The sequence below is a fragment of the Helianthus annuus genome, chromosome 16, assembly GCF_002127325.2.
Source record: "Helianthus annuus cultivar XRQ/B chromosome 16, HanXRQr2.0-SUNRISE, whole genome shotgun sequence".
Taxonomy (NCBI): domain Eukaryota; kingdom Viridiplantae; phylum Streptophyta; class Magnoliopsida; order Asterales; family Asteraceae; genus Helianthus; species Helianthus annuus.
Genome location: NC_035448.2, coordinates 66,173,427 through 66,186,787, shown reverse-complemented (window position 1 = coordinate 66,186,787; position 13,361 = coordinate 66,173,427). Strand labels below are relative to the sequence as shown.

The 13,361-nt window shown below is 37.2% G+C and overlaps 1 protein-coding gene across 1 annotated transcript; it reads right to left on the bottom strand.

The window, feature by feature from the left end:
- Positions 1–2,259: 2,259 nt before the first annotated feature.
- LOC110896008 (transcription factor bHLH140) lies at positions 2,260–7,217 on the bottom strand. Its single transcript, XM_022143416.2, has 6 exons — positions 6,949–7,217; positions 6,750–6,874; positions 4,801–5,666; positions 3,160–3,682; positions 2,885–3,055; positions 2,260–2,698 (listed from the first exon to the last, which is right to left on the bottom strand). Exons 1-6 carry the CDS (start codon positions 6,980–6,982, stop codon positions 2,363–2,365), a joined length of 2,055 nt encoding a protein of 684 aa, XP_021999108.1. The 5' UTR covers positions 6,983–7,217; the 3' UTR covers positions 2,260–2,362.
- Positions 7,218–13,361: the final 6,144 nt, after the last annotated feature.

Here is a 13,361-nt window from a genome sequence, read left to right as displayed (position 1 = left end):
TTTTTTTTATTAAATCTACTTTGGAAAAAAAAGTTAAAAAATTATTTTAATAATCAGTCAATTTTATATACGGTAATTTGTGTATTTCCTTTCATTTACGTTCTTATATAAATAACAAAATCCAATGTAATTTTATAAAACTAATCACATTGGATGAAACATGTAAAAATATTTGACAGACAATTTTTTTTATCAAAACAAAAATATACTATTTAATTGGTAAAAATAAATAAATACTTTCCTACTATAAGATTTTCTTTGTTTTTAATAAAAACAAAGTTGTTGATTTGACTACCATGAAAGAGTTCGTGAGTTCAAATTTAATCTTATCTCAGGGGTTAATAATATAAATATAATAACATATTTTTTATCAAATACAACTACAATTATTGTTTAAAATATTGTTAAATCTTTTAAAATAAAATGAATAAAAACAAGATATAATATATTTGATGGTTTACATGGTTTTATCTTTTACCTTTTCCTAATTTATTGTTTAAAATATTGTTAAATCTTTTAAAATAAAATGAATAAAAACAAGATATAATATATGAGTTAAGTTCATGTGAAAATAAAATAAACGTACAAAACGTACGAATTAAAAGAAAGTCAAAAAAAGTGACGGTGGCATTTTGGTAATTATCAGCAACTTCAAAATTACTCTAGTAGAGTAATTTTGAGCTTCTGTAGAGTAATTTTGTAAAAGTTCATGTAGAGTAATTTTGGTCGTGTAGGGTAATTATCAAAATTGTAGGGTAATTATCAAAATTACACTAACCCCCCACCCCCCCCCCCACCCCCAAAAACCTAAAAAAACCTAAACCACCCACCCACACCCCCGCCAAAAAAAAAAAAAAAACCTAAACACCCCCCTCCCCCCCCCCCCAACTAAAAGCTAAAAACTAAACCATAAAGCTAAACCCTATAACTAAATGCTAACAAAATTACTCTACAAAGACATTTTCCAAAATTCCTGTACAGAAGTCAAAATTACTCTACTAGAGTTTTTTTGATAATTACCCTACATTTCCCAAAATTACCCTACACATGTTTCGGGTACATGTGTTTCGAGTCATTATCATGTGTTTCGGGTCTTTCACCATAGTAGAAATCAGCAAGAGCAAGCAACAACAGTTATTTCCGGTATGTGTGTTTCGGGTACATGTTGTAATTGATAATTACCAGATTGCCACTGCCACTTTTTGCTTTTTCCCAGTAATTTGAAGTTGCTGATAACTACCAAAATGACACCGCCACTTTTTGCTTTTTCCCTCAATTCGTACGTTTCGTATGTTAATTTCGTTTTTATTTGATCCTTACCTATAATATATTTGATGGATAACTTTTGCGATTTAATTAAAAAACGTCTTTTCCTTATTTATTGCTTTGTGAAGCATAATAATCTACTAAATTGCAAGTGTTCTTCAAGATTCGTTACCACCATCACCACGGCTGTCCAAATAGTTTCACCTTCAATATGCTCGATCAAAAATATGCTTGTCCAATTTCAACTTGATTTGGTTTGTAAACGAGCTAAGCACGAGCAAATGTACACCCGCTCGTGAACAACCCTTCCATCACCATCGTCACCTATCACCATTGAAGCCTTCCTGAACAAAGAAAACATATAAATACAACATAAACAAGCCGCCATAACACCAGACAATCCACCACCCTCGGTGAAAAAACGCAACCTAACTAACTCATTGATTAGGACGCGCAAATGCACAAAGACCACTAAACACATACACAAATATACCCACATCCATCAGCAATCATAGATTATCTTTAACACTGGTTCGTGGATGCGTTCGGATGACAAGCTGACTGACGCCGGCGTTGGAGGTTTTGTCCTGGGTGTTTGGCAATTGCAGCGTGCTGTATTGCAGCGTACGGATTTCCAGCGGACACACGTATGGGTGTTATTGGTGTTTGAACATCCTATTTCAAAGATCAAGACTAGCTGTCAAGCAAAAATATCAAACAACAATCCTGTTTCCTTAAAACTATATCAACTTTTTTTAATGTTTTTTGAAAATTAACCTCTTTTCATATATAAAACGCTGATATTCAAACAAAAAGTGACAACAGTTTCAGGTGTGGAACTTGGTGCAGGAGATTCAGGCTTAGCTAAGCATTAGATCAGGTCAACAATCAAGCATTGTCGGACTAGGCTCGAGCGGGTCCAAAGACGAACTTCGACCACAGAACCAAATGTGCATATCTAGACTGTAAATACACCTAAAACTACGATGAACAGGCATACCAATCTGAAGATAACATACCCACACCTTACTCCAATATCCCACCAAAAAAAGTGCCATCAGACTTTATAAAAGTCTATAACATACAACTGATTACACTACACATTATCATCTTTGTTTGGTGCATTCTGCAGTAACCGGTCATTTTGCAGCAAATTGGCAGGAAAGGGTGATTTGCAAATGGCGATATGTGATTTGAGCCTAGGAATGTTTGGATGTGCGCTTCTGCAACGGTTGCATCTCAACTCCATTGACATGAATTTCTGATCGTCATTTAGTGTCGGTCTCCCCTCTTCACTAACTTGTTGAATTACGTCTACGGAGTCTCTGAAGAATGGAGAATTGAATGAGTTCCAGTGCTTCTTGTTCTTGAGATGTTTCGAGTCGAAATCCTGGCTTATCACATGAAGGTGTAGTTGTCTCATTGAAGGTGACTGGCAAAAAAGAAAACCACAATTCAGTTTTTACGATCAAACAAACAGTAAAAAATCATGCATTTTGGCATTTTGCCACCTCTATTGACAGGTAATAGATTTGACCACAAAAGTCAACTTATTTGCAAGTTTTCTTCCCTTTTGCAAATGATGTTGGTTGAGTACAAGCAATAAAGCAACACGTACCGAATGGTATCCAAGGCGGAATACCAATGACTGATTTTCCTTTAAAAAAGATCGAGCCCACTTGACACCCACGTTGTGCATTGTCCTTAATATAGGAAGGTGTTTCCGACTTACATCTGCAAGCCGATCAAGACCATCAGCTCTTGCAATCACCAAAATGTGCCTTTGTGCCTGAAACTCAAAAGTATTTCACAATAAAAAAAAATATACACACAACCAACACATAGTGTATGTGTGCATTTGTGGGGGGGGGGGGGGGTGTTAAAAGTGATAACCTTGGGGTAAACATCGTTCAAGACGACAACGTCATCCAAAATCTCAACGACACCATTCCTATGTTTCTCGGGATGCATGGCAATCTTGTAAAGCGCTTGACCCCATGTTCCCCAATCCTTTTTCGAGTTATTAGATTCATTAACTTCAATAAATCCTTTTAGCTTCTTGGTTTTCTCATCGTCACAGTTTGAAGCCTCACAATCAGATGATTTCTCTTGAGTTCTCACAATAGATGCAAAGTTTTCAAAAAGAGACGAGTAAGCCTCTCGAAGAATTTTGCATCCAGTGGTATAGTCATCGTTGAGGCAATTTGGTCTTTTTGGATTCATGTTCGGGCCAAGCACATGTATGACGTGTGTTACACCTTGTTTAGAAAACAAGGGAGAAGTTGAAGGAAGAGGAACTGTAACTGCTTTTCCGGGAGAAAGCGATCCAGCCCGTTTCTTAGTTGCGGTCTCCAAGTCTGGACCCGCGGCATCAAATATAGCAGCATTTACACCTCCACCACCGGGCTTCAGTCTCCTGCACACGTTACATATTGTTTTACTTTTTCAGCAGTAGATCTGCAAATGAGTCGAACCCGCCTCGATAGCTTGACAAGCCTTCATAATCATAGTTGTCAATAGCGATCGCTACGCTTGCTATAGCGAATAGCGTAGCGTATAGGTCTAGTCTCGCTATAGCCTCTGCATCGATAGATAGCGATGGTAGCGACCTTTATTTCATTTTTTTTGTTTTTTAATATAAATAGCAATTAAATTAAATATAGCTATAAAATAGCTGGATTTTAGGTTTTTGTTTAATATACATGTAAAATAGCGTATATACCAAGGTATTTTGATATAATATACATATAAAAAAAATTTCTAGTGTATCGCTATCTACAAAATAATTGCCCGCTATTTATCACTATTCGCTATGTAGCATATAGGTTAAAACAGATACGGATGGTCCCTGTGGTTAAAACTAACCTATGTAGCATATAGGTTAAAACTAGCCACCCGCTAAATATCGCTATTCGCCATTAACAACCAAAGTTCATAATACTTTCCAAAAGTAAACGCATGGTCCCTGTGGTTTACCAAAAATTTTCATTTGGTCCCTAGCTTTCCAAAAGTACACGGATGATCCTGCTGGTTTGCACTTTGTAACACATTTAGTCCCCAACTTTGCCAAAAGTCACATGGATGGTCCCTGTGGTTTGCACTTTGTAACGCATTTAGTCCCTAACTTGGACCTGCAAAAACCTTTTAATTTGTTGGTTGGGGACTAAATGCGTTACAAGTTGCAAAACACAGGGACCATATGTGCACTTTTGGAAAGCTAGGGACCGAATCCAAAAATTTTGGTAAACCGCACCGCAGGGACCATCCTTGCACTTTACTCAATTAACTATATATAAGGCCAATTTGGTTTATGGTTTATCCCTAACGGGTCAAATAAAAATACCAACTAGAACGGAAAATATTCAAAATGGGTCCACTGAGTCGTCAACCAAACCCGACCCAGCGTGTTTGATACGTACTAAAAACTATACGATGATATGTTACCTAACCCACCTCTAATAAGCAGTAAAACATAAAAATACAACAGAAGTTTGCCTGCTTATATGAATTTAACAAGACGATGCAAAAATTTACCAGTTAGCAGCATTGGCTATCACATTACAGTGCAAGCCGCCTCCTGACCGAAGCTTTGTGATATCCCCCACAAACGTAAAAAATTTAGTCGGGTCAATGTTCTTTACAGCAGCCTTACTCTTCACCAAAGACAATATCTTTGACCCATGAGATATGTCAACTAAAACAAGCCTTCCGTTCCCAATCTTGTGTACGAATTCCTCAACTGTCTCAACTATAATATCAGACGCCTTTTCAGTATTAAATTGAAAATCTGCAGTAGATATAGAAGGGAATGCTAAAGTTGGAACACCGTCTAAAGGCTGGGTCCCACTTTGCTCTTGCCGTTCATCAACATGATGATTTGATGGCTCAGAGATAGTTTTATCAGATGTTACTTTACTTGGAGCATCGACTCGTTTTAAAAACTTCATAATCCCAAGTTGGACTTTAGTATCCGTCTTTTTCTCTCCAAACACGCCGGATGGAAGGATATCTGAAGAAGAAAGTGCCCCATACGTATTAACAGCTTCCTGAACATCGTTTTCAGTTTGGCAAAACATTATTCGCGTAAACCCTTCATTTAACTTGGGCAGTTCTTTCTTACGCAGCATTTGATTCACAACAGCAGCTGCTTTTCCACCTTGTAGATTTCCTTCATGCCCGGTTCGTTTTACAGATCGAGATATGCAAAGCTTTGCGGGAAGATCAAGAACTACAGCATGGATGTCTACTAGGTAAGATTCTTTGAGTTTAATGAAATCTGCGCGTTGTTCTATAGTAAGATTGCATCTGTCAATAAATATGCTTTTTCCATCTTTTAATGAGGTGGAAGCTAAAGCTAAACATTGTGCTTTTGTTCCGGATTTGCCGTTCCCAATCGTGTCCTGCATAAAACTACGTTCAGTATGGTATCGGGGACTATAAATCTTGATACATTTCACACGCGAAAAATTATACAATCATCCATTAACTGCAGCTATAACAATGTTAGCTCGATCTAGGTTTTAAAAAGCGTGTGGTGCTCCAATGCGTTTTGATCGCTAAAGCCGAAGCACGGTACGCACACATCACGTATATGAGGCGCTTGTTATTAAGAAAATAATTTACCTTGTTAGCTTTTAAACGCTAAAATAAAAGATATTCTTATCATCCCTGGTCAGAATTGTTCAATCGACGGCAAAATTTGTTCAGATACTTAAACTCATTGCTCAATCAATGGTCAAGTTTGCTCAACTAAATTCGGAAAAAAACCATGACCCGTTGCAATCGACGGTCTAATTAGTTGAAAAACTTATTGACTACATATGGTGCCACATCGTGTGATTGTAAAAAACCAAGAGCTTGAGTAGCATTATGGTCTATGGAACCAAACCAGTGTACCATTTAGGGGGTGTTTGGGAGTGCTTATAAAACTCCTTATTGACTTTTTGGAAAAGTCAGTATGGAGTGACTTTTTGGAAAAGTCAGTATAGAGTGACTTTTTGTAAAAGTCACTTTTCCCCTCACATACACCCTCATTGCCAAACATCATTTTGGAGCTTATGACTTTTCAAAAACCCAATAAGTCAATAGGTTGTTTCAAAAAGCTTAGCCAAACATGGCTGGCCACTTGTTGCATAAAACCCCTTGTGGGGCGTTATGCGACAAGTGGCAGATTGTGTAATAGAGGGGCTTTATATAACTTGAGTGTGTATTGGGGTTATACATGTATGGGCTTTATATAACTTGAGTGTGTATTGGGGTTATATATGTATGGGCTTTATATATATGTATGTATGTATATGTGTGTGAGTGGGGAATGATTCATCACGCCATGAAAATTTACCCCATAGCACCCGCCGTAGTGGTGTTGGCGGCGCTATGGGGGGCGCTATGCCCAAAAGCGCCTTGTGATGGCACCCCACTATGGATACTCTAATAAGCATTTCATCAAACAGTTGGAGTGCACAACAGAGAAAGCAAAATACCTGACAAACCCGAACCCAGGGTCGGGTAGAAACCCGCATAACATTATCAAAGAAGACTGATTTACCACTGCCAGGAGCACCAATTAGTATAACCACTATGGGTTTTCTGTTATCTTCTTCATTCTCTGTAAATACAAAATTTCAAAAGTTGAGTAATGAGCATCAAATACAGAATGGTTCCCTATAGTTATAAACATACCTTTAGGTTTGATTATTTCATCATCGACTTCCATTTATCAATCGCCCAACAGGTTTTCCTTTCCGGTTTGCTGAAATAGGTCAAGAGTTCCTCCTGTTTCTATAAAACTGAATTAAGGTGTTAAATGGTTAGGGTTTTGGTTTCTCATGTTCTTCTGTTTTGATATATATATATTTTTTTTTTATTCCTGAAAATCTAACCGAATGAATCTAAATTCTAAAATGGTTAAAATAAAATTGAACCGAACCGAACCGAAACTTTTAGTAAAAGTCTCGGCTCTATTTTGAAAATGATTATTTTAAACAGGTTAGGGTTTTAGGATTTTTTTCTCGGTTGTGATTACCATATCGATGCGGGTTTCGGGTTCTTCGGTTTTGTGGTGATTTAAGTTTAGTGTTGATGGGCTAATTGTTAAGGGTGGTGTTTGGCATTCCTTTTAACTTATAATTTATTAACTTTTTAGAGAAAAATGCCCGGATAGTCCCTGTGGTTTCGTATTTTTTCACCTATAGTCCCCAACTTTCTAAAACTACCTGAATAGTCCCCAAGTTTTCATTTTTTGTTCCCGGGTAGTCCCTAGGTCTAACTTCAGTTTGTTTTCTCTGTTAAGGAGGGTGTGAAATGACAAAAATATTCTTTCCTTAAAAGGCCAAACCATAGGGACTATCCGAGCATCTTCTTCATATTTATTTATAAAACCCCATATTATCCCTTTCTCTTCATCCTTGCTCTCTATCTGGTAGCACCACCACCGTCACCTCCACCTCCACCTCCACCGCCGCCATCATCACTGACCTCTACCACCATCATCACAACCACCCCTGCCACAACAACATCCGCACCAATCTCCTCCCTCCTCTCAACCTCGAAAAGTGATCCAACTTTGTCGTTCGAAGATACACTGTTCACTACAGATGAATCTGCTGCTGTTCCAACACACCTAACTGAAACCCGACCCGAACGACGCTTGTAACAGGATTTTATACTGAAACATGGTGGCAGATTCACAACTGAAGCTGTAGCTTTCGCAAACATGATTCTTAACACTGATTCAAACTTCCAATCTCTTCTTCAAAATTTCTCTAAAATTCTTCAAACTTTCTTTAAAATTTCTCGAAATCTCTAGAAACTTCTCAAACTTTCTCCAAAATATGTTTTCAATCAACAATCTAAACATAAATCACAAAAACCTAAAATGCATATAACCAAATCAGAACCAAAATAAAGTTTATATAAACATGATGTTTCTGAACTGAAATGGAACACAGGACGAGTGTGGGGCCCGCAAGTACAAAAGTAACTAACTAACAATAAACAGTTATTAATACAACGGAAAGCATGGTGGTTGTGATGATGGTGGTAGAGATCAGTGAGGATGGCGGCGGTGGAGGTGGAGGTGACGGTGGTGGTGGTACCAGAGAGAGAGTAGGGATGAAGAGAAAGGGATAATGTGGGGTTTTATAAATAAATATGAAGAAGATGCTCGGATAGTCCCTATGGTTTGGCCTTTTAAGGAAATGGTATTTTTGTCATTTCACACCCTCCTTAACAGAGAAAACAAACTGAAGTTAGACCCAGGGACTATCCGGGAACAAAAAATGAAAACTTGAGGACTATTCAGGTAGTTTTAGAAAGTTGGGGACTATAGGTGAAAAAAGGCGAAACCACAGGGACTATCCGAGCATTTTTCTCAACTTTTTATAAGTCAGAAGTTAGAAATTCTAACCTCTCATTTTCTCTTTTTCAAGCCATAAAATTCTTCTCGACCCTTATCCAAATACTATCAAAATGACTTATTAACTTTTTAAAAGTCAATAAGTTAAAAGTAGCTCCAAAATAAGCTAACCCAACCACCCACTTATAGGAAAATTCATACCTCAATATAAATGAATTTGGTTTCATCGCTTTAACCGACCCGAACTCGATTTCTTAAAATCGAACCAAATGTCGATATGTACTTTCGTTTGGCTTTAAACGGTCTTGATTCGGTTTGGTTTTTGGTTTAATCAGTTTTGTAACTAAATGTTTAACAACCCTAAACTGAATCATGTGACAAGATAATTTAGATTGAATTGTACATTGTATTTTGGATTTTTCCTTAGATTTATCATGTAATATTCATTTTTATCTTATATCGGTTTTGATTAATATTATAACTTTTATTTTAGATCAGTTTCTATTACTAAAGACCCAAGAAACATACTAAGACAACCGTATACACTCTCCAAAAATTCCACAACCTTTATCCAACAACTCCATGATCTCATATCCTCAATCATGTCCTCAAATCTCGACTAATTTGCTTACCATATTTCAATTTGGGCCTGCCTCTCATCTCTATTTTCTACTGTGATAGTTTTCACTTTTCATGGTTCTTATCGACTCCAATCATCTATATCATCTTTACATGCCCAAACCATACTATTTGGAGTAGGCTACATCATTGTTCATGTCCTTGTCACTCTGTAGAAACAGTCTAAAACACTTAGACCATGTGTAGTGGTAAGTTGTTATAATGCCCCCACCATGGGGCATTATCCGACACGTGGCATCCTAGTCACACTTGGGCATTATAGCAAAAGTGGTGTAGTGGGGTATTATGCCAATAACCCCCATTCAATCATTTCACAATTATTTTTTTAATTTAAAACATAAAAAACTTCATTAATTTAAAAAAAAAATTACACTACTTGAAATTAAAAAAAAAAAACTGAAAAAAAAAAACATAAAATAAAAAAACATAAAAAAAACCGAAAAAATAAAAAAAAAAGTTAAAAAAAAAGAACATCATCTAGAATCCATATTTTTCTCTAATTTTTGGCGACGTATTTGCGCAAGGATCAACGCATCGCCTTGTAGGTGGTCGATAGGTTTGGACAAAAACTCAATGTCCTTTTCCATTTGTCTCGCCTCTTGCATCTCGTTAAACTTTTTGGTTTCGGCCACTCGTTCTTTCATAATCTCATAACGTTGGTGGCCGAGGTCGCGAATGTCTTGGAGACGACGGTTCATCTCCTCGAAATCTTCCTTTAACTCGAGATCGGAAGACGACTCGACCGTTTTTTTCCCGGTTCCCTTTCTTCTACCGGTGGGTCGGACCAACTCTTCTTGAATTTCCTCGTCAACGTCCACCGCCTCATTTAAATCAACATTGCGGGCATCCGATGTCGGAGTTGACGGGTCAACGGAGGATGATGTTTTTGACCTTTTAGCTCGACGTCTACTACTAGACGTCATTGGATTAACTACCGCCCACTTTGGACTTTTTCGTAGTAGCTCCCAACACTTATAGTACGTGAAAGGGCATTTCGTCCTCTCGAACTCCTCCAAAGTCCTCGTTAAAACCCCGATGTCACTTTCACCGCTCGGGCGAGTATCGTAGTTACGTTGGTAAACTTCTTGGAACGCGTGAGACTTGTTATTGATGTCGGTCCATTTGCTAGAAATGGAATCTTTGTCCCGATGTTCGCCTTGACCCCACGTGCTAAAAAAGAGTGCACGAACCCTATCCCAAAAAACGGGACCCGTTTGAAAGTTTGCTACAAATTAAAAAAAAAAATTATAAGTTGTATGTTAAAAATTAAAATAACAAAATAAGTAAAATAATATATATATAAAATAGTTACCGGTTTCTTCGTCCTCCGAAATGTCGAGCCACGCCCGAGTCAACGTGAATTCCTCTTCCTTCGTCCATTTAATGTTATTTTTTGTACGCCGAGGTTCGTCTTTTTCCTTCTTCTTATGCGACCTTTTGCCGCGTTTCGATTTATCTTGCACCGGTTCGGGTTGCGTCTCCGGCACGACATTGACATCGGGTTCGGATTCGGGTTGTGACGGTTGCGACCCGCCGGCTTGACCATAGCCGAAAGGCGGAGGCACAAACGGAGTGGCGCCACTCAAGTAAGCCACGTACGTTAAAAAGCTCGGGTCTATGTCTTGAAGGTTATACGGGTTTTGCGGTTGGGTTGTGTTCGGGTTCGTGGGTCTTGCGGGGACACCAAAAGGGGGTCGGTATGGATGCATGATTGTATAAAAAATAGGAGGAAGTGGGTTTTTTTTATAAAAAGTAGAAGAAAGTGGGAGAGAAAGTAGGAGAGAAAGTGGGTTTTTTTTATAAAAAATTAGTGGGTTGATATATATATATATAGTGGGTAATATTTTAAATTAAAAAAAAATATTTGAATATGACCGTTTGTCAACGGTACAAAATCTCGCCCCCCTATACATTTTGAGCGTTTTAATTAAAACGCCGGATTGATTTTTTTTCGAAAATAACGCCCGGTAACGCCGGGTGTAACGGCTACCGGGGCGTTATAAGGCGTTATTTTTGATTTTTTTTTTAAAAAAACGCCCCACTACGGGCGTTCTTAGAACCTTTATCTACATAACAAGTTGCCCTTCAACGGTGATGAGTGCCCTCGTCGATAACAACACCAAAGTCACAGTAAAGGTACTTGATTTTAAAGAAACTTATTCTTAACCCTTTGTGCTTTAAGGCCGCTCACGACTCCTCTAGCCTCTCATTCAGACCTGGTTTGCTCTCCGCAACTAGCATAACTTCATATGCGAAAAATCATGCACCAAGGGAATGTTTAATAACTAAGGCGAGTCGGAGTGGGAGCCGAGGAGGCTTGGTGAGACCCGGCCCCTTCTGGGCATACCACCCCCAATTCCGTGGGTTTTTGTTTCACAAAAAATGACAATTAGTCACTGATCTATGAGGAAGAAGGTCAACGCTTGGTGATTCGCCAAACGCTTATATGATCGTTGCACTTAAAAAAATAAACCCTATGAATACAACTCAACGCTAACTCATTTTTTCCACACAAACTTTTCTATTTTCTCACTTATTCTCACCACCAATATTTTTCACATTCGTCTCAAAACGAATAAATTTGAAATCCCATTATTTCCATACGGTCCGCTAAGCTCTGAAGAAAAGATATTGAGACAACGAAATGCAATTTTGATTTTTTAATACCTTGGTTGTCTTGTCTTTAAATAAATTTCAAAACACCGCTTCATCGTCAAGAAGATATTCATTTTTTAAGATTTTAATAAAATGTTGTATTCTATTTTATTTTAGCATTTTGTTATTTTTCTAATTTTATTTTTATTAAATAGGTATTATGTAATTTTTAAATTCAATATGACTATTTGGGTGTTATGGAATATTTAATATTAACCAAGTATATTCATAGAGACAACTATGAAGAGTCTCATACACGTCTGCTTAGACACTGCTTCAACGAACGATGATAATCAAACATTCACCCCCGAGATGTTTCGAAGACAGTTTCAAATGGATAAAGATGTGTGTTTTTCAAATCGTCGATGATGCAAAGAGAAATTATGAGTATTTTATTAAACAACTTTCGATGCAAAACACGTGTCACATATCCTATTAAGCATCTCTCCCATGCCGGTATCGTACAAATCCTAACGAAAGAACATGTTTGCTATAGCATGTGCCGATATTGTAATGAACCGATACTGACTGGATTATTGTCACATTGCGTAGAGGATTACGAATAAATCGTTGCCCGCCATGAAGCGCAGACTTGCCTTTAAACCCAGTATTACATTAATCATGTGAAGAATTGCGTAGAGGATTACGAAAAAAAAAAAAAAAAATTATTGTATTCTTCTTTTTGGCTTCTAGTTTAGACATTTGACTTTTTGATGTCAAAACTATACTTTCTTAGTTGCGATGCATGTTTCACATTTACTATTAACATTTTTCCACAACAAAGCTGTAAGGATTTAAGCAAGGTGTACATAATTCATTTCCAATTTGAATCATATGTATCAAATACATAGTAATAGAAATCGCGTTCGGTTGAACTTGAATGTAAGAAAAGAATTCATACATTTAAAAAAACTATGAAAAAAAGTTATACCTTAAAAATCAGAATCAGGCGACAGGTGGTAACCTTCATCAACGATTACGATTAAAGTAGAATAGAACAAGTATGATTATTGAAATTCTAATTCCCATGGAAAAACCCTCTTTAAGTTGAAAAGGATCTCGATGTAGCCTATGGCAGACTTAACTTATGTGTCATGCCCAATGCTTAGATTGTAAATTGACGTCATCTACACTTTTCAACTTAAAATATATGTCACGTACTACAACTGACGTCAGTTACACTTTTGAACTTAAAGTAGATGTGGTGTACTGTAATGGAAGTCTAATTGACGTCTTTCGTATAAAAATGCAACCATCAACCTTAATATTTCTTAAATGTTCAAAAACAAAACGTAATGTCAAGCCTCTTCTTTTACTAGTTGTCAGATGTTCTCTAACTCGTTTTTTTGTAACCGGTCCGGTCAGATCATGAAAACATAGATAAAAACACAAATAATTGGTTTTCTTATTTCTCGCTACGTAGTTGTTTGCTAAAACCAAATGA

What these genes read in the sequence shown, in the direction of transcription:
- LOC110896008 (XM_022143416.2), bottom strand. Translation starts at nt 6,982, where the DNA reads ATGGAAGTCGATGATGAAATAATCAAACCTAAAG. An exon ending in TGAACGATGTTTACCCCAAG is followed by an intron (nt 3,056 to 3,159) that starts GTTATCACTTTT and finishes TTTGAGTTTCAG; the next exon opens with GCACAAAGGCACATTTTGGT. An exon ending in TCCGCCTTGGATACCATTCG is followed by an intron (nt 2,699 to 2,884) that starts GTACGTGTTGCT and finishes CTTTTTTGCCAG; the next exon opens with TCACCTTCAATGAGACAACT.